Raw genomic sequence first — 19,422 nt, 5'->3', positions numbered from 1 at the left:
CATTAAATTTATTTTCAGAATAGCCCAGGCATGATAAACAGCTGTGTTGTTGTGTTTATGTAACAGTCTGTGGTTAGGTTTGACTTCTGAAACATTCTGTGATCGCTCCTTCTCAGGGATGTGTATTTGTACAGCCCAGGGGCTGTCCTGCATCTCTTCAGAGAAGCTTTGGGAGGGACCTTAGGTCAAAAGAGACATAGTCCTCTTCAAGGATATGAAGAGTTAGCAGTTACTTTGCTCGAGACAACCTGGAACTGTAGTGGGCTGGCAGGTTGACCAAGCAAAGCTCTTCTGCACAATGTCAGGTCACTCTGTTATCAGAAGAAGCTGGTCACACCCCAGTGGTGGCAACCATATGTGGTTAACTCTCCTGAAACTCCCTGAAAAACGTGCTCTGAGAATGCCCCTACTCTCCTCCCTGCAAAAGATCAGTTCCATCTTACAATGCCCGATACTTTCTTTGCTACTCCCTCCCACAAATTTCTCTGGCCAGTTCTAGGTAACTCTGGAGAGGATTGGCATGTAAAAGTTTCTTTGGTGACTGCAAAACCACTTGTCTTATTTCTGTTACAGGTGAACTGGTGTTGCTCACCTGGAGAGGGCTTGTTGGAAAAGGTCAGGAAAGCAGTGTAACTGCTGATCCACGGGCAGCAGGTACCCAGAGTCACAAGCCAAATCGAATACCACAATTCAGTGAGCTACGGAGGGACCCAAACATCAGAGCAGGAGCTGGGACCTCTTGGGGAAACTCGGCACACACAGCTGCCGATGCTGGCTGCAGGGAAGGTGAGGTGGGCCCGGGGCACGCTGCTGATGGCCATCTCTGACCTAGTAACAGCAACAAAGACTGGGATGCTTACAGTTCCCATCCCCTACATTACATGCCAGCACAAAGACATGAATAATTCTGGCTGCCTTTCTCAGGTGATAGATGTTGGAGTTTCTCATAGTTTGTAAGTATTCAATGTGCTAGTTTTGTTAATTTTCCATTGCAGTGGAAATGGAGTGATCCGAGGATACTCACACTGAAGACACACCCTGGAATTTTTACAGTGTACTTTAAAGGAATAATGGGATTGTTGAGAAGTCATTACCAGTGGTATTTATTTTCTCATTCCATTATGTCAAAACTTCTTTCAGTAGCCCAGATCACATTTTTGACAGCACAGCCAAGTTTACCACTGATGCTTGATTCTGCTGTTGCTCTAAAGACTTTTTTCTTTTTTTACACGTTTCACTCATCATCTCAGTTGTCTTCTTAGCAAGTCACTGTTGTGATGCTTCATTTTAAGGCCACAAAACCATCCATGCCCTTGACATGACCCAGACGTCCATATCCTGTACGAAAAGGATTTTAATTTTATGCCAGCAATAAAAATTGATCACTGGAAAATTTATAATTTGAGACCCCATAATGATCAGGGTCATTATTTTCCAGTGCCAGCATTCTGCAGGTGTTCTGAAAGACAGTGCAAACACAAACCACTACTTCTTTTCTGAAACAGGAGTCTCCTCTCAGCCTCTGGCCCTCTGGTCCTCTCTGTTGCAAGAGTCATGGCTAATTAGCGTTGTGTAGCTATAGAGATGGAAGCCCTACTCTAGGTCACCCCTCACTTTTTGATTTGGTCCACTTGGTGCTGCTGCAGACACATTTCTAATGGGAAAAATAAAGATGGCCTGAGGACAGACGCTATCAGTAACTGAAAATTCCTTCAGATCTGCATAGGGAGATATGAAATCTAAAACTCTAGAGCAAAGGCGGAGCCAACTGATGGGTTCTGCCCAGATCTGACTTCAGGGAATTAAGACCTGGTCTTTTTTTTGAAGCTGAAATTTTTATCATTTGGTAAAACTCTTAGAATCACCAGTCATAAAATCTTCAGGACTTTTCCAGGTACCTGAATACAAAATAAATGTCGGACAGTCCTTATGAACAGCTGTTTCTACAATTAAAATAGTTTTCTTAAGAGAAATTACCTTGCAACTACTTATTTATAAGCTAGATACATAAATGGCAACTTCCTACACATACTGTACAAACGGCCTAAAGTACCAGCATGAAGCAAACACAACTGATTCAAATAAATGATGGGAAGGCTTGTATTTTTAATACACACAACTCATTCCTGAGGGCTTGATCAAATAAACTACAGTGACTGTAGAGATAAGGGACAGACATATCTGAAATGAGAGGGGGATTGTAACGCTCTGGCTTTCGGTATGATTTAAAAGATAGAGGTATTCAGAGACTGTAAATTACTGTTTTGGCCGCTTTCTTACCCAGCCATTGTTGCAGACACACTTTCAAATTTCCATGTAAAATGTTTGCTGGGTCTGCTGGATGTCTGATGGAAAAGAGAGCAGGCTAAACTCCCTTGAAATTTGTGGCATAGGGGTTCCTAAGGTTCTCAGACTAACAAAACATCAATGTTTGTTGCTGCTAGTATCATCACATGTCAGGGATGAAACGTTTTATTTAAAATAACATGTAGCATAACTCTGTAGACTTCTCAAGGCCATGGAGACCTCGGATGGCAACCAGCTGCCTACCTCTTGTTAACTGAGCTGTAGTTTTCCTAGTAACATACATTAAAGGTGAGAAAAGATGAAAATACTTAAAATGTAGTCTCTCCAGCCATAATACAAGTAGATGTAGTTGCCACGTAGCTGGCAAATGTAGTTGCTAAGCCACTCTACCTGTCCGAAAAGTCATGCCAGTCAGGCGAAGCCCCCAGTGATGGGAAAAAGGGAAACATCACACTCACTTTTAAAAAAAGGTAAAAAGGGGAACTACCAGTCAGCCTCACCTCTGTGTCCAGTAAGATCATGGAACAGATCCTCCTGGAAGCTATGCCAAGGCATATGGATGGCAGGGTGGTGATTAGAGACAGCTAACTTGGCTTCACAAAGGGCAAATTGCGCCTGTCTGGAGGCCTTCTGTGATGGATTGGTGGATAAGGGGAAGACCAACTGATGTCATCTGCCTTGACTTCTGTAAAGCCTTTGACATGGTCCCACACATCCTTGCCTCTAAACTGGAGAGATACGGGTTTGATGGATGGACTATTCGATGGATAAGGAAGTGGCTGGACGGCCGCATACAAAGAATTGCAGTCAATGGCTCAATGTCCAAATGGAGTTTGGTACCAAGTGGTCTGTATTGGTACCAATACTATTCAATTTTATTAACGACATAGACAGTGGGACTGAGTGTAGCCTCAGCAAGTTTGGGGATGACACCAAGCTGAGCAGTGCAGCTGATCTGCTAGAGAAGGGATGCCATCCAGAGGGACCCAAACAGGCTTGAGGAGTGGGCCCATGTGAACCTCATTAAACTCAACAAGGCCAAGTCAAGGTCCTACACCTGGGATGGGGAAATCCCCAGTATCAGTACAGGCTTGGGGATGAATAGATTCAGAGCAGCCCTGCAGAGGACTTGGGGATAGTGATGGATGAAAACTGGTCATGAGCTGGCAATGTGCACTTGCAGCCCAGAAATCCAACTGTATCCTGGGCTGCATCAAAAGAAGCATGGCCAGCAGGTCGAGGGAGGAGATTCTGCCCTTCTACTCCGTTCTAGTGAGACCCCACCTGGAGTAGTGTGTCCAGCTCTGGGGCCCCCAGCACAAGAAAGACATGGACCTGTGGCAGCGGGTCCAGAGGAGGGTCACGGAAATGGCCAGATGGCTGGAACACCTCTCCTGTGAGGACAGGTTGAGAGAGTTGGGTTTGTTGAGCCTGGAGAAGAGGAGGTTCTAGGGAGATCTTATTGCAGCCTTCCACTACTTAAAGGGGGCTTGGAAGAAAGACGGTGACTTTTTACCTGGCGCACCGGTTTTAAACTAAAAGAGGGCAGATTTAAAGAAATTATTTATGATTAGGGTGGTGAGACACTGGAAGAGGTTGCCCTGAGAAGTTGTGGACGTCCCATCATTGGAAGTGTTCAAGGCCAGGTCGGATGGGGCTTTGAACAACCTGATCTAATGGAAGATGTCCCTGCCCACGGGACCTTTAAAGCTCCCTTCCTCCCCAAACCATTCTGTGACTCCATGACTGTATGTCCCTGCAGGCTAATCCTTCTCTGGCCAAGAAGACCCTGGACTGGGATTTCCAAAACTACATTCATCACTAGAGGAGCATGGGGGGAGAAGAAAGCCATCCTTTCATCAATCCACCTTCTAGCATGAGACCTGCACTGTCATCAAATCTATGGAAGTTATCCTTCCTCTCCTCTGACCGCTCCTGGTGAACTAATATGGCAAAGGAGTAATGCAGAAATTAATCTGTCATTTTTACAGAGAACTGCAATGATGTTAATAAATCTTGCGCTCAAAACAGTATTGCCAGAGTGAGTACCTGAGGCCAGACAGCTCCCCAAATATCCAGAGTAACAACAGAGATGGCACTTCAGAGGCTGACAGCAGCAGGGCATAACACAGTAGGGCACTAAGTTGTTTCTAGGCTTAACAGGGAACAAGATGACGGACCTTAAAATGTTCCCATCACCTTCCTTCACATTATGATTTTAGCAGCTAAAAATTAAAGAAATGACTGCATTATGCCCTATGAAAACCAAAATGTCAGGCTTCCAGATGGTGCGAAGCACTCGCTTCTAAATTCAGGTGTTCCTGAGACAACAGCCACTAAAACCATGTCACAACTGAAGTGAACGAAATGGCTGTAACTGAAAAAGGTGACTTTCAAAGCTTGTGTTCATCCACAGTGTTAATTCTTTTTCCATTGCTGTTACCGCTTCTTCAACGTCTGGAAACAACGACCAGAAAGGAGCACTACCAGTCGCACAGAATGAAGATCTGCAGCTGCCCTGTCACTGAGGCTTTTTCCCCTTTTTGCTTCTTTGAAACAGAAAGGCCACTCACTAGGCAGAGATGTCTGGTGGTGCTGGAAGCAGAGCGCCAGCAAGGCTGGAGCACTGCTTATGATATGGTGGAGTAGATATTCCGGTGTGAAGCTCTACAAGGTCACAGCTCAGCTGCAAGAAAATGCAACTGTATCAAAACAAATCACAGTTGGGGGATGGGGGAAAAAACACATCATGCTCTCATCACAATAAAAGCTACTTTGATCCACTTTCAAAACAATACATCTATCTCACCTGCAACTCTCATCACACAATGAACAGAACTAAATATATTGGACAAACCAGTCCATAACTGTCTCCCTCTCTCTCTCTCTGCTCAGCCCTTGCCAAAGTGACACCTCATCAGTCCATTTCTACAGTGTTTGAAAGGATGTAGATTTTCTTTCGCGATTTAGGGCCTGATCAGCTGGAGGCAGTCTGCAACTGGAAGAACAAGGCCTCCTCCCAGCATAGGGATGATACAGAAAAGGCTCTAAATATAAGTATGGAGACAATCTTTAATCCAAACAGAGAACTGAGAAGACAGAGAGAGCAAGAGGTACGTATGCACACGGGCCTCTCTCTGCACATCAGACGGGGCAAGAGGCACAAAGGCAGCCTCGCTTGTAGTTCAGGGCTGCAGGGACAGTAGGGACGTGGCTGCCTTCCAGCGCAGAATGGAGGGCACTGGAAAGCAGGGTGCCAAAGAGAGCCCTGGCCTCATTTTCCTGGCAGACTCCCAGAGCTGCTCATGGGAGTCTGTCTCTTACAAAAGCCCCTGCTCCCCCGATGAAACAAACAATTGAAACAAAGAGTCCATGGCTGGCAGCTGCGAAGGTTCGCGGAGGCCTGTCTTGCTTGTTGCTCTGCATCTTTTCCACTGCAGTCACCTCACAGCATCCAGACCATCAACATGACATGTCCACAACAACTTCAAACCACGAGGGACATCCTCGTTGGGAAATCATTCTGAGAGGAAAGAGAGAAGAGAAATGTCAACAGGAAAGCACCCATGGAACAAAGGGACAGATGTAGCTTTGACAGAGACACAACCAAACAGCAACAGCCTTGTCTGCTCACACCCCTTTCCTCTCCCACACGTGCCACTTAGCTCAGGCCTAACAGCCAAGCTCCTCTAGCGACAACGTCTCCTCCATGGAACACGCTTCAGCCAGCTCCCCTTCCCCAACAACTGTACGCTCATCAGTCCTCACCAGACTGCAGCAGGATGTTCTGCTCTTGTTGGTATCCTGTGTGAGGAATGCCTTTGGCATGCATGGCCCCTACACATGCCCATGGGCACACGCCCATGGCAGTCTGTCATCTCACCCCTTTCAGAAAGACCTGAGGGTCACTTACACCATGTCTTGCTACTATCTCTGTCCCAGTCCAGCAGAACAGAACATCTCAACCCTTCCTTAACAAGGATCAAGGCCAATGCAATGCCCTGTGATTTCTGTAAGCCCTGAGTAAGTTCCCTTCCCTACCATTATCCTCCTAAACCCTAGATAAACTCCCACTTCCTTGGATTACCGGGACACAGATGCCAAAAACATCCCTTACCTCCCCAGTCCCAGGCACATCTGTCTCCCCCCTCCATCACGGACTCCTGTGAAGCTATTTCCCTTTCTGGCCCCCTACACCCATAGTGATTGCCCTCTTTCAACAGTGACTCCCCTTATCTGGGGTTCCCCACACTCGGACTCCAGGCTCTACCCTCCTGGAGAGCCCCCCTGCCCCTAAATTCTGGTTAGCAACCCCTGCCTGGTGGCTCCCTCCTGAGCCTATTTGGATCAGGAACACCAGATGTGGCCTCACTGTTTTCTTGGGGTCCTTTTTCCTCTTCTTGTCAGAGGCGTTGAGGTAGGCCTGCTCCCTGGCCCTGTACGAAGGGCCTCGGCTCAGCTCCCTCTCGCTGTACGGGGGCAGGGTGTCCTCCCCTTCCTCCTGCTCAGGCGGCGGCGGTGGCTGCTGCGGCTGCTGCTGTGACTTCTCGGCTTTGTAGGTAGAGGGTGGTGACCAGGCATAGTATGTTCCCCCTCCTCTCTGGCTGGGCTGCGAGCTCAGCTTAGAGGGGGTTTCACTGTGGTCACCACTCTCATCGTAGCTCCGAGATTTCCTCTCCAAGACGCTGCTGAGGTAGGAGTGATCGTATTTCTGGCTCCCTCCAGGCGCCCGGCTCACCAGCCTGGGCAGGTGCTTCTCCTCATGGGCCCGTCTCCGGGGCGGGCTGTATGACCAGCCCCTATCCGAGTCCGTCAGCAGCTCTCGGTTCCCTCTGCTACGCTTAGTGTAGTACTCCTCCATGGAGCTATCCTGGTGGGGCAGCCCTCCGATGCAGCCGCCGTGCGACTCTGACCGCTCAAAACGCCGAGTTTCCTGGCTGTCTGCCCGCCGGGTCCGCTGGCTGTAGGACTCCGCAAAGGCTGCCAGCTCATCCATAGAGACGGCCGGCACTCCCACAGAGAAACTCTTACGGGACAACATCTCGGACTTGGATCTCTGCTGGCTGGAGGAGGGAAGAGGTAGTTTTAGAGGGCAGGATTCAGCTGCGCTCGTTCCCTCAGCTGCCTTCACAGACAATGGAGGGAAACAGGCACTCCTGGGGCATGAATCATCTGACCTGTTTTCATCATCTTCTGTAGGAAGAGATGTATCACAGCCTCAAAATCCCTGCTTCTCTCTGCTGACTGTAAAGGCAGCTTAGTGCGGATAACTCGGACTCTACATGTCTAATGTTACCCGAGATCAACCCCAGAGGGCACCTCCCTTGTCCTCCAGTATGAGGGGCTGGACCTGCATCTCGTTGGCCCCAAAGCTTGTAGGTGTATGTCCTGCTGGGAAAACCCAAGAACCTGGCTACAGAAGCTCACAGCAGGGCAATTTTGGAGCAGGTTTAAAGAGAGTGAGCTGGCACAATAGCCCAGTACTGAGGGAAGGAAATCCCTGCCATTGCTTTCGGGAGACTGGGCTGCTGGTATCTCTCTTCTGGCACCAGAGTGCCGGTCCTTTAGGCCTGGAGTATAGGTCTTGCGGCACCAAAGCACCAGGGTGTGACTCCTAATAAAGTGCACCAGCACTGGGAAGTGCTGGAGGGATCAGGTGCAAATCTCAAGAGAGCACTTGGGGAAGGGTGACTTGATTTCCTATTGATCTCACTTTTACATCCCACCCGGAATGGGGCTGGTACCTAGCTTTGCCCAGCTGGGTAGGCTTCAGCAGTTTTGTGTGAATCAGATTCATTCCAACCTCATCTAATGATACCTGCAGATTTCACGTTTCTCTCTAACCCTTCTGTCCTGCTAAGCAGAACCAGAGCAGCAGGAAACGGAGAAGAGCTACCAGTCCATCTGTCCCTTCTACTTTCTTTACTACTTTGCCAGATATAGCTGCCTCCCAACACGGCACTCCTCACCTGTGCCGGAAACTGTCCCGCTCATCCCTGTAATCAGAGACAGCCTGTGATCTTGATGTGCTGCCCCCACCGATCACTCCTGACCAGTACTCAGCATCGCCATCCAGGTCCCCCGCAGGAGGCAGAGGTTTCCTTCGCACCTGGCGGTAGGGCTGACGGAAGTTCAAGTCGTCCTCATGCAAAGAGCTGAGTTCAGAGATAGTGTTGTTATCTGCAGGAGAGGTTGCAGAAAAGAAATGAGATAGGCATCACCTGATAACATGTGCGAGAGGGGACGAAAGGACAGGAAGGCTGTGGTGGGCCTAGCTGCAGGTTCTTCATAAAGAAGCTGAGCTGCCCTCCATTAGAAAAAAATTAAAATGGAATCCAAGGCTCTTCTCCAAACCCTTGACCAACCCTGCCCAAGATTCCTGGGGCTCAGTTTGGACATATTGCTGCTGTTAGACCTACAGGTCTTTTGAACTGGTAGCTGGCCAGTGGGATATTCTAAGGGTATCACAAATGCCATCAGATATCTGTGTCCCAGATAACTGAGTTCAGCCTTCATGCAGAATTCCTCCCTCAGCCCTGTTTCAGTAACACATGTGAGCTCTCCACCCTCACAAGGTGGGCACTGCACTTGGTGGAACACCATCACAGCGGGTGTGCCACCTCCCCCTTTCCTGGTGTGAGACAGGCTGGCTATGGATTTGGCCTGATTTGCCCAGCTAAAACAAAAACAACCCCCTCAAAAAAAGATTAAGAAAAAAGTAAGAGACTGTCTGAATCACTGTCAGTCTCTACCCCGTCAAGCACATTGACATCTGGAGGCCTGACATACCAATCTGGAGAGGTCTTTTTATAGTAAATCTTGTGGGTGGAGAAGACAGCGTGCTCAGCAATGACTGTTATAGAAGTACATATAATTTGTTAGTTATGCCTAATCTGTACAGAGCTTTGATGTAGTGTCATTCCCTAAAGCCCTTACCTTCATTGATTTGCAGGATCTCATGCATCTCTTTTAAATGAGCCTCTACCAGTGCCTAATGTGCGTTAGCTCTGCACGATGCGGATGCTGCCCGGAGGAACTGAGCCCCCAGCCTGCCGCTGTCCTCCGCACAGTACAGCTAGAGGACAAAGAGCAGCACTGCAAGCCATCTTCATGCACACAGTCCTGCCACTGCACCTCTGCCTCCTAATGTTAAGATCCACTCTTGGGTTTGTATTCTGACACCTGTTAAGTGCAGCCTCAGACTTTATTTAGGGAAATAAAGCTTGCAAGAAGCTATCGGAAGACAGTGAGAAGTTCCACACAGAAGCTCAATTCTGAGTCTGCATCCTGTCCCTATTCACCACCATCCTCCCCTTCCCCTGCAGTTGTCTGACAGCCAAGCTGTCAGTACTGATGCACATACCGCCTCTGATCTTATGTTGACCAGCGACACAAAACTTGACAAACCCTTGGTTTCTTGAATCTTTCTTTTAGTCCCTGCTGCTTCTGCAGGGCAGCAGCCACTCCGAACTACCTTTCTGCATCCTTCAAACCACATGTGGCCACTGCAGCCAAAAAAACTCATGCTTTCAATAAAATCACCCCCCTCCCATCTTGCCATACTGGGAATTTACAGGCACCACACTGTAAGACATACAGAAGTTGTGAGGACAGTATCCCAGCTATTATCACACCACAGGCTGTACAAGGCATGAGTACAGACTTTGCTTTTCCGATGTTAATGATCCAAAATTACGCAAGTGGACAGTTTTCATGAGCATTTGAGTCTCACACACCTTGATTAGGTAAGCAGCAGATCTTTAAAGTCAGAGCATACCTGTAGATGCCTAAAATCTAGACTTCATCTGCCCCAAGTACCATATCCTGGACAAAATAACCTAGAGGCTGGTTCTAGGGCAAAGCTAGTGATCTTTTAACTATGAATTTGCAGGTTCTTTTTCAGGTCAGTGGTAAAAAAAAATAAATCAAACCACACTTGCTCCTCACATCGTTCTCGCATCCTCCTAGCTGGGTCAAACTGAGCCAGTTCTTTTTCGACGTAGTACAGCACCTTCATGGAGTCCCTTTCCTTGTCAGTCTGGATCCTGTACCCTTTGCGCACTGCTAGGGAGAAAAGAAAAGCATTAGAGGAAAACATACTTAAGTCCAAGGAGACTTTTCCGACAACATTGCTTCTATAGTTGAGCTCACGTCTGCAGGCAGGTAGGCTGTGTCTTCCAAAACAGAGTGAGTCAGTCCTTGCTTCACAAGAAATTTGTCTGTAACGTGGGATGTGAAGTTGTGAGCAGCTGCATCATTTATAAAGTTTGCAGCAACAGCAAAAATGGTTTGGAAATGCCCAATCTGTACAACCAAATGCATCAAGTGGTGTCATTGCCACAGAGTGATTCCACCTCCCACAGAGGATGGCAGAGAGAAAAGTAGCACTCATTTCCCCTTCCTCAGCACTACGGAAAGGATTCGTCACGTACAGGAGAAGCAGTCCCAGAAGATCAGGCTTCCTCTATGCAGCAGGGGCTGTAAGCTCCCAGCCCGCAGGGGAAGCAGGTGGCTGAGCATTTGGGAGCTGTCACTCTGCAGGACCACTCCACCTCCCATCCCTATGAATTCTGCTCACACAGGTTGAAGAGCATGTGGCAGGAGAAGCTCCAGAGAATACAGAAGGAAACACAGAAAGTCCCACAAAGCACATCACGCTGCTTTGAGATGTACGCTGAATCCAATGACGGGGACAATCGGGTCACTGGGTAACTGTGAAACTGCCTGCTCTGGCGTTCTCTACAAGCTGTATTGTACAGAAAAGGTCGGTCTCACACATACAGTCAGTGCTTAACTCCTGGGATTACTCCATTTGCAGGGAAAGTCTGGACAGCTTTTTTTGCTCTTCCACGTTTTTGCGTGTAGAAAAGAAGCCCCTGCACACCTGGAGCCACAGCAGCTCTAATGCTGGCAGGCTGGCTCCCTGCACACTTTAGCTGCTAACCCTATGAACAGCCTGACTACCTCAAGGCAGGTCTACAGTTGGCAAGCAGAGAACTCCATCTATCAGGACTTTGAAGAAAATAAGGCTTTTATAGCAGATAATTTGAGAAAGGTCTAAGCCTGGGGCTATTTCAAGATGCAGAGAAACACAGGTCTAAGTACAAAACAGGACTACAACCCTCAAATACAGTCTCATTAGAGAACTGCTGTGAGGACAGTTCACTTAGCACTACAGAACGGAATCTGTCTGCCTTGCATGGGGTTAATATATTCCCTTGTGTGAATACTGCAGTGCTGCATGAGCACTCCTCTCGTCGTGGCACAATTTAAATACTTGGACGGTAGTTTTGAGCCAACCTGTTCTTTCTGGTTTATCCCACACCCCGATACATCAAGCTACTAACATATGGGCTTGGTAGTACGTTGCATAGTATGCACTGTGTGGGCTGAACAAGGACTTGGCAGAGGTATTCTTATGCACCTTCTGTCCTAAACTGCTGTGCATGTGTCTGTGCACTATTAAATAACCATACTCTGCCTCAGAAACGGCTGCGCCATAGAAATGGGTAGAATGATTCCTGTAATAATCCTGCAAATTGCTTCAGGAGGAAAGTGCTTTACTGTGGGTTTTGACGGTGCACATGTAAGGTAAGTAACTACACCTTGAAGTATTACCTTCTCTATCCTGTACTTGAGAAAGGTATTAGATGTTAAAACATAGTATGGGTCTATTAGGGTCCTGCTTTAAACGTGTCTCCAGACAGCTCAGCTGACAGCAGTCTGGAGTTTCGCTGTGTTTTATTATCCCCACAAATGTGTGTCCAATGACTGCAAACGCACAGAGTGATTTACAGAATACAAGGAACCCTGCCTCTGCCTTCCAACATTGAAGACCATCACGTCTCTTGAAGTGAGGTTGCTGCTAGGAAGAGGGGCTGGACTTACTGGCCTCAGAAGCAACGACTTCTGCTGCACTGTGCAAGCAACAGCAAGCCGAGTTCTCCACCTCACCTCACTGTCATGGTGACCTCTGTCAGACGCTTTGCCAGGAAAGAGGCCTCTCACTATTCTTTCTTCTAAAGCGTCCAGTAGGAGCTCAGCTAAGCAGTCACCTCATTTATACACAGGCCAGCAAACAACCATCAGCTGGAAATAACTCTGACCTGCTAATAACCTTTGGGGAACCTGAATAGGCAGCTTCCAGACTCTGCATCCCCAGAGCCACTACTCACACTGAAGCTGTACCAAGTATCTATTTGGGCAACATCTACAGCTCATGGAGCTGATGGAGAATTAGCTAGGCTTCATGCTAGCTTCATGCTCGACTTACTATTGCAGCTGTGTATCAAAAGGAAAATTAATTTCTTGGTTAATTCTGTAAGCATCTAGAAATTAACTTTGGAATTAAATCTGCAAAGATGAGCGTGAAGAGCTCATAAAAAGTATTTTCCATTATAGATAAAGCATATTTTCTCTCTATGTTTATTTATTAAATACTTCTTGCAATGATATTGAATGTTCAACTTATTAAATCTCTTTATTATTCCTTCGTGTGAGAACCAAATACATTATTGCTTCCTCCTCACACCCTTCTTCATCTGTAAATTGCCATAACCCTTTAATAAGGTCTGAATATTTTTAGGCCCATCTAAATTATAAGGCAATGAAGATGCAGAGATGTTAACCACTTGTCCAGAACCATTCACTGAAGTCAAAGAGAATGGCACATTCTTTCCTGTTAGACCATATTTTCTTCTCCTGAACAGTTCATAAATTTCTAATGTTTAACTTGTGTTTAACCATGGACAACTTTTTTATTCTTCTGTGGGTGGAACCGGGTCAGCCAAAACTGTAATCTGTTTGCCTCCCCAGAAAGGGCAGCACTACTATTTTTTTCCGACAAGCGTGGTTAGGAAGTACATGATGTCTCATCCTTACACACTTTACATATTAAAGGCCTGGAGTCCAGCTCTTGGACCAAAAGCTTCCCTGTGTGCATGGTTTAAGGAAACCTATGCAAGAGTCTCCAGGTAACCACTGCATTTAAAATAGACAGAACGTACATCCTGTCTTACACGTTGCCAACACTCTTTTAAGTAAGCGAGCTGAAAGTTTATTTTTTCTGTGTTCAATCCTAAATTTAGGATGGAGTTCCTAGGTTTCACTGGAGCTTTGTCACACATCTTTTATGTAACCCTAGACAAATTTCCTAAATATCCTCATGCATTAGTTTGCTCACTAGATCACCTCACAGGAGTCATTTACAAGCACAGAAACTATCCAGGGCAAAGGCTGTCCTTGTTAGCCTGGCAGCCAGGATTACAGAATCCTCCAGCCTCTGTCCCCCAGAACTTCTGATTCCTTTTTTTTTTAAATAAACTTGACAGAAAGGTTGAAGTCTCAAAGATACCAAATTTCAGATGAGACCTACACTGGCTGCATGGAGGAGGCAGAGACCATAATTAGCGCTCCTTCTGAGAAAAGGCCTTTATTATAAACTCAACCATTACCTGTTTTGTTTAGCTTGCTGTCTGGCCAAGCAGCAAATAGGTAGCCTGGAACAGCCACATAATGCTTTCCTCTTCTACAGCCTGTAATTAGGGGATATTCTGGCATTGCGGGGGACCTTGAGAGAAAAGGAACAGGGTGCAAGGTATCACCCTTCCTTAGTTCCACAGTTCAAGGAACACCTCGAACACCAGGTGCGTGATCCAGCCTAAGGGTTTGTCCATACTATTGCAAAAAATATTAATTAAAAATAAAAAAAACCTGAAGAACCTCTGTCATCTTGCCACAACAGTTAAAATTATGTAATAATGATTTTTCTTGCAATACATAGAATTTCCTGTCAAGTCTTGAGTTGAGGGATCAAGTCCAGCCAGATGATTTGGATTTTATAATAAATGCATCTTTCTGGGTAATGAACATGGGATGCAAAGAGCCGTTCCATTTGGTTACCAAACACATCCACAGTTTTCCATTCTGCATTTGTGCTCTGCTAGTAACATACAACAGAATCGAGACTGGGGCTGTGATCTGACTCTTAAAAAATCCCTGGAGTTCCCATGGCCAACACCACGCTCTACATGCAGTGACATTTTTCACAGGAGAAAAAGATTAAGCACTGGGCTGTCATTCATCATTTTCTGACAAAGGTTTTTGAATTGGACACGTTCTGCTTTGGATCAGTGATTGAGTTATTTCCTATTTCATAAATGCTCCACTCCAGAGCTCTGTTTTGATTTCAGTGGGAAAAAAAAAAAGATATGATTGTTGAAGGAAAATACTTTTTGTAATTTCAGAAAGGTTAATATGCTGACTGGGGCAGCGAAAGGATGCGTAGGGGTGTTCCAAGACCTAACTACCTGATTATGCTACTTGACCTTGACTTCTCGCGAGTGTCTTATTAACACACTGTCATAAGCAAATTTAACAATTGATAATTAGTGTGATACTTTGAAATGAGACATGTGGCTGGATCAATGGCAAACATACTGTGTCAGTACGGCAACTCTACGTTGGTGAGAGTCACTTCTGCTGCAGCACGTTTGAATTTAGACAGCCACTCTGATCCTGAAATGCTTGCATGTGGCTAAATAGCTACCCTCTCATTCCTTGATGGCAGCTTCCTTTGCAGCAGGAGAAGTGACCCTCACCAAGACAGAGTCATCACACTGATATTCTATATAAGACATTGATCCACAACTCCTTTCTAGTTAGAAGCCTTTTATCACTCACATTTCACAAATGTGGCTGAACAAAAGAAGTGACCTACGAGGTAGGGGAGGGGGTCCAGCCCCAAATGCTCTTGGCCAGAAACACTAAGGGAGCATGTCCCCATGCCCAAAATGCCATGAGGACAGTAAAACATGCCACAGTAAAAACTGCTGCCAGAGGGCAAGCAGTGCCCTGCAGAGGGCAGGAAGAACAGTTTACCAAGAGAGAGCAGCTCGCAAGGGATCACCTCTAAGGGGAGAACAGCCACTGCTTCTGCTGCCCTGAAATCATCTTCATCCTTCTCTCCTCTGCAAATAAAGGTTTGCAGCAGTAATGAGAGGAGTCCCGGGCATGACCTTGGCCTCCCATTCCCTGCTGACCTAATTAGGCACCCACACAGACACTAAGGGATGTAAATCCACGTGGCCCTAAGGGATGTAAATGTCATTGTCAGAGACAGGATTAAAATGCAGTTTCTATGTTTTTTCTGTTCATACCACTCTATCAGTAGCAATCCTTCCTCCTTTCCCAGCCCTGTGCCCAGTAAGAGGATTGAACGCTGTGCCTGGCACTGCAAATTACCATTTTGGCTTCCTCCACTGGCATCACTTGGGGCTAAAGGAGGGGGGTGCGACTTATCCATCAGCACAGCAGGAGACGGGACACCAGCCACAGGAACACTGGGGATGTAGTACGGACCTGGCATGGAGGAGACTGCAGGAAGGTACCCAGCTTTTGCTGCCTTGCCTGCTACATACACTGAAAAAGAAAAAGAACAGCAGTCAGCATCACACCAGCCTCCCACAGACCCACACGGCACATGGCCGAAACCTGCACATCATCAACACTGGTGACAACCCAGCAGGAGACAACTGGACGAGTGAAAGGACAAGGACCGATCTGAATTTCCCTAAGCCTCAAAAGCCACTGAGGGGAGATTAAAAAATGCACATGGCAGGTCAGATGAGCAGTGCAAGATGCCCATCAATTGAAAGACATTCAGGGTGTTACAGCCAGCATTACCGCTGCCATGATTTAGTGGCAGTTCAGCTTTAAAAAACAACTGATGACTCAAGCAGCAGGGATGAGGCTCATGAAACTTGACAGATCTGCCTGAGCCTGACCAGGAACCTTGCTGGGTCACAAGGATTTTACACTGTTGTAAAGGGCAGCTGCTTTGCATTGCCGGGAAGAAACCTCCCAGGATGCTCTTAGCTCTGATCCACAACATTCACTGACACGACAACAACTTTGGAAGGGGAGCATGACACTTCGGAGGAGCAGGCACAGCTGCCAAGGCAGGGAGGGCTCAGGGAATTACATTTGTAATTAACTTTGAGCGCTCAACCATTGAGCAGTAGGTCAGATGCTTCGCCCCCTAAGAACTAGTTCTTCAGTCAAGCAAAGTGCTCAGGGCAAAGGAAGCAATATTGGCAGATTCTCCTCCTGTTCTGCCAGGGAGCAGTAGTAATGCAGGAGAAGTTTTGCGCCAGGTTTGGAGAGGGTCACTCACGCGCCCGGGGACAGCAGCAGGACTCGGGACAGCAGGGGCAGCGGACGTAACAGCAGCAGCTGTGTGGGCAGCACTGGCACCAGCAGATCCCCACCAGGAGGAAGAACAGGAACGCCCCCAGGATCACCAGACCCACAAAGACCCACTCTGGAAAACAAGGGGAGAAAGTGAGATACTTACAGGATTGCATTTGCTGTGGAAGGGAACGTCAGCAACATCCTCCCAGGGGAGAGCACAGGGACAAAACAATAGGTGAATAACAGAAGTGGACTCCCTGCTGGTCTAGGACTACATCCTCCTCTGTGTCGAAGCAGAAATGGCATATGACAGTGACAAATGGAGCTACAGAAACATGGTCCCCTCCTGCAACATCTCTGGCTGCCTGAGAGGCGAGCAGCACGGAGGCAGGAGCTCTGGTTGCCCAGCACAGAAACTGTTCGGCCTGTACGAACGCTGCAGGACATGCTCCACTAGCATTTGGATTGCATCAAAGACTCATTCTTCCCGGCCATGTTCATGTCCTGCTTGTGTGTTTGTTCCCTACCCACATTCTAGTTTTAATGGGACAAACGATGGTGAAAAGCATGCTATAAATAGCCCAGTAAATGAGCCAGGCCTGCCCCTTCGCAACTAGGCCTACGCACGCAATTATTCTTTTGAATGTGCCGAACGAACATCCTATTCAGGCGCTGCAGCCAGCCAGGAAACCTAACAACCACCTTTTTTTTTTTTTTCCTCCCGCTGAAGCCTCATATGATGTCTGCCAGGCCCCAAAAGGGAAAGGCAGAAGAACATCCCCAAGGGACAGGACAGAAGAGCTGGTTCACAGAAAAAGGGATGGGGTTTGAATGGGATGGGGAGCAAGAAAAGTTTTCTCAAACTTCGCTGCTGGGAAATCTGCAGCAGCAGCAGCCACCGTGGTGGGAGCTCTGGGCACAGAGCTCTGCATTGGCTCTGCATCTGGCCACCTTGCGCTTTGCAGGGGACTGGGTGCACAGAGCTGCGTCAGTAAACATGGTCAGTAAACAGATCCGGAACAAGAAATTTCAAGACTTTGAATGTACAGGAGGCCCGGAGTTGGTTTTACGTCAGAGAGATGCACCAACCTATCTAGAAGTCAGATCGCTGGTGAGGGAAAATCTGCGGGGAAAGACTCCAGGTGTACCCAGGTGGTTGGTTATTCAACCACCTCAGAAAGATGGTAAGAAAGGAAAGAAAGAAGTAGTGGGGCAGCTTTGCAGTGGGGTAGAGTTTACCCCCATCCCATAGAAAAAAAAGCATCAGACCACTGTTTCCAAACAGAAGTCTGGTGTTCACTAAGGGGTCTCCTGGTACATTATTATTTAAGACGTAGAAGTACTGAAACAAGGATTGCAATGTGAGTACAGAATCACACTGGAAAAATAGTGCACCTCTCACCTGCGTCGCTAAGCTGAAAAGGCAAGGAAAAATGTTCAGCTTGGAACAATCAAAACAGAAGTTTTTTCTAGTTCTTAACAAAATGCAAAAATAAGAAGTGTCATTTTTGAATCATCCACAGCATTCTATTTGAACAAAAGTAAAATTCTTTGCTTTGTTGGAGTTTTCCTTAACTCCTTTACAAACAATTCCCTTTTTTTAATGCCATTTTTATTCTAGAACTTACAATTTCCTTTAAAAAATGTCAGTGAAAGATCTGGCATTTACAAATCAAAACACTTCACATCAGGAGTGTCAAGTGAAATGTTTTATATTTTTTTAATATTTCATTTCGGTTTTGGCTGAAACATTAATTTCATTTAAATTTGCAGATAACTTTGGTCCTTGTGGAATGTTTTTTTTTGGTGAAGTTACTGTATGCGGAGAAAAATTCAGTAAATGAATAAGGAAATGGCTGTAGGGAGGCATTCGTGAATGGAGAAGTAAGAGCTGAGAGGAGATTACTGATACAGTAATTCCTCACATACCAATTCTAAGAGCCATCTTAGGTAATATTTTTGTGAATGACCTTGACGTGGAAAATAAGAACATCTTAATGTACCTTGAGGGTAAGAGGTAGGGAAGCATTGTCACTAAAGATGAAGACTGGGATAAGTTACAGAAAGGGTCAGTTGTCCTTGAGCCTATAAGATGACACATGAAATGCAGCAATACACTGAATTTCAAGGTACGCAGCAATACTTTCAAGGTAACATGTTCAAAGAGTAAGAACAATTTCTGCTCTGAACAGGACTTCTTTAGTTGAAAACAACTGAAAAAGAAAAGGAAGCACACTATTCTATCATAGGACAACTGTAACCACTTATGCAATACCGCCACAAAAATGGCAAATATAACCCTATGCCCAGTAGAGGAGGACCTTCCAGTAGTGTTAAGGAAATATTAATGCCATCATACAACAGCTCCATGTAACTTCATCTGAAGTTACTGATGTTATACAGCTTTGGTCATCTTTGTACAAGAAAAGATGAATTCAGGCTGGAGCTGATGCAAAGCAGGGATCTGAGGGGATCAGATAGCCTGCCTTGCACCAGAAGAGCCGAAGCTGACTGTGTTAGTCTGTTAAAAAGAAGTCTGAGGGCAGATGTAGCTGCTGCCAGTAAATATGCTAGAAGGATGAATGCTAGGAGGAAAAGCATTTTAAGTATATCCATGGTCTTTCTGAAAACATTCTAGGAGTACAAAAGGAGGTCAGGTTAGTATGTACACTGCAGACTGCAAGATACTCACTCAGCACCAGGAGTGGATATTTGAAAGCAGTGTCCCAGTCACAGGGACCTATGTGTCAGGAAGGATTTTACTTCACAGGAAGTTACACCATTTGGATGAAGTTAAGAGAAAAGCAAAAGAGCCCGCTGGGTCCTCCTTTATGCACAAAACTGGGATTCAACCAGTTTTATGTGCAATTTCCTAATCCTTCCTCCAGTACAACTGTTATCTTCTGCCATAGCCCTTCTAGATAC

General features: G+C 46.5%; 1 protein-coding gene across 4 annotated transcripts in view; it reads right to left on the bottom strand.

The window, feature by feature from the left end:
• Positions 1-1,039: 1,039 nt before the first annotated feature.
• ILDR2 (immunoglobulin like domain containing receptor 2) overlaps positions 1,040-19,422 on the bottom strand; it is a 40,366-nt gene continuing 21,983 nt past the window's right edge. For 2 of the 4 annotated variants that reach the window (XM_074598340.1, XM_074598323.1), the window contains 6 exons: positions 16,481-16,627; positions 15,550-15,726; positions 10,255-10,371; positions 8,277-8,487; positions 6,680-7,370; positions 1,040-5,830 (listed from right to left, as the gene is read on the bottom strand). In XM_074598340.1, the coding sequence (XP_074454441.1) occupies positions 5,795-5,830; positions 6,680-7,370; positions 8,277-8,487; positions 10,255-10,371; positions 15,550-15,726; positions 16,481-16,627 (1,379 nt within the window). In that variant the 3' untranslated portion in view covers positions 1,040-5,794. The remainder of the gene's footprint in view (positions 5,831-6,679; positions 7,371-8,276; positions 8,488-10,254; positions 10,372-15,549; positions 15,727-16,480; positions 16,628-19,422) is intronic. The other 2 variants (XM_074598315.1, XM_074598331.1) reach the window with 1 other exon arrangement.

Source organism: Larus michahellis, chromosome 1 (assembly GCF_964199755.1).
Source record: "Larus michahellis chromosome 1, bLarMic1.1, whole genome shotgun sequence".
Taxonomy (NCBI): domain Eukaryota; kingdom Metazoa; phylum Chordata; class Aves; order Charadriiformes; family Laridae; genus Larus; species Larus michahellis.
The sequence above is the reverse complement of the archived record's forward strand: the minus strand, read 5'-3'. Positions and strand labels throughout refer to the sequence as shown.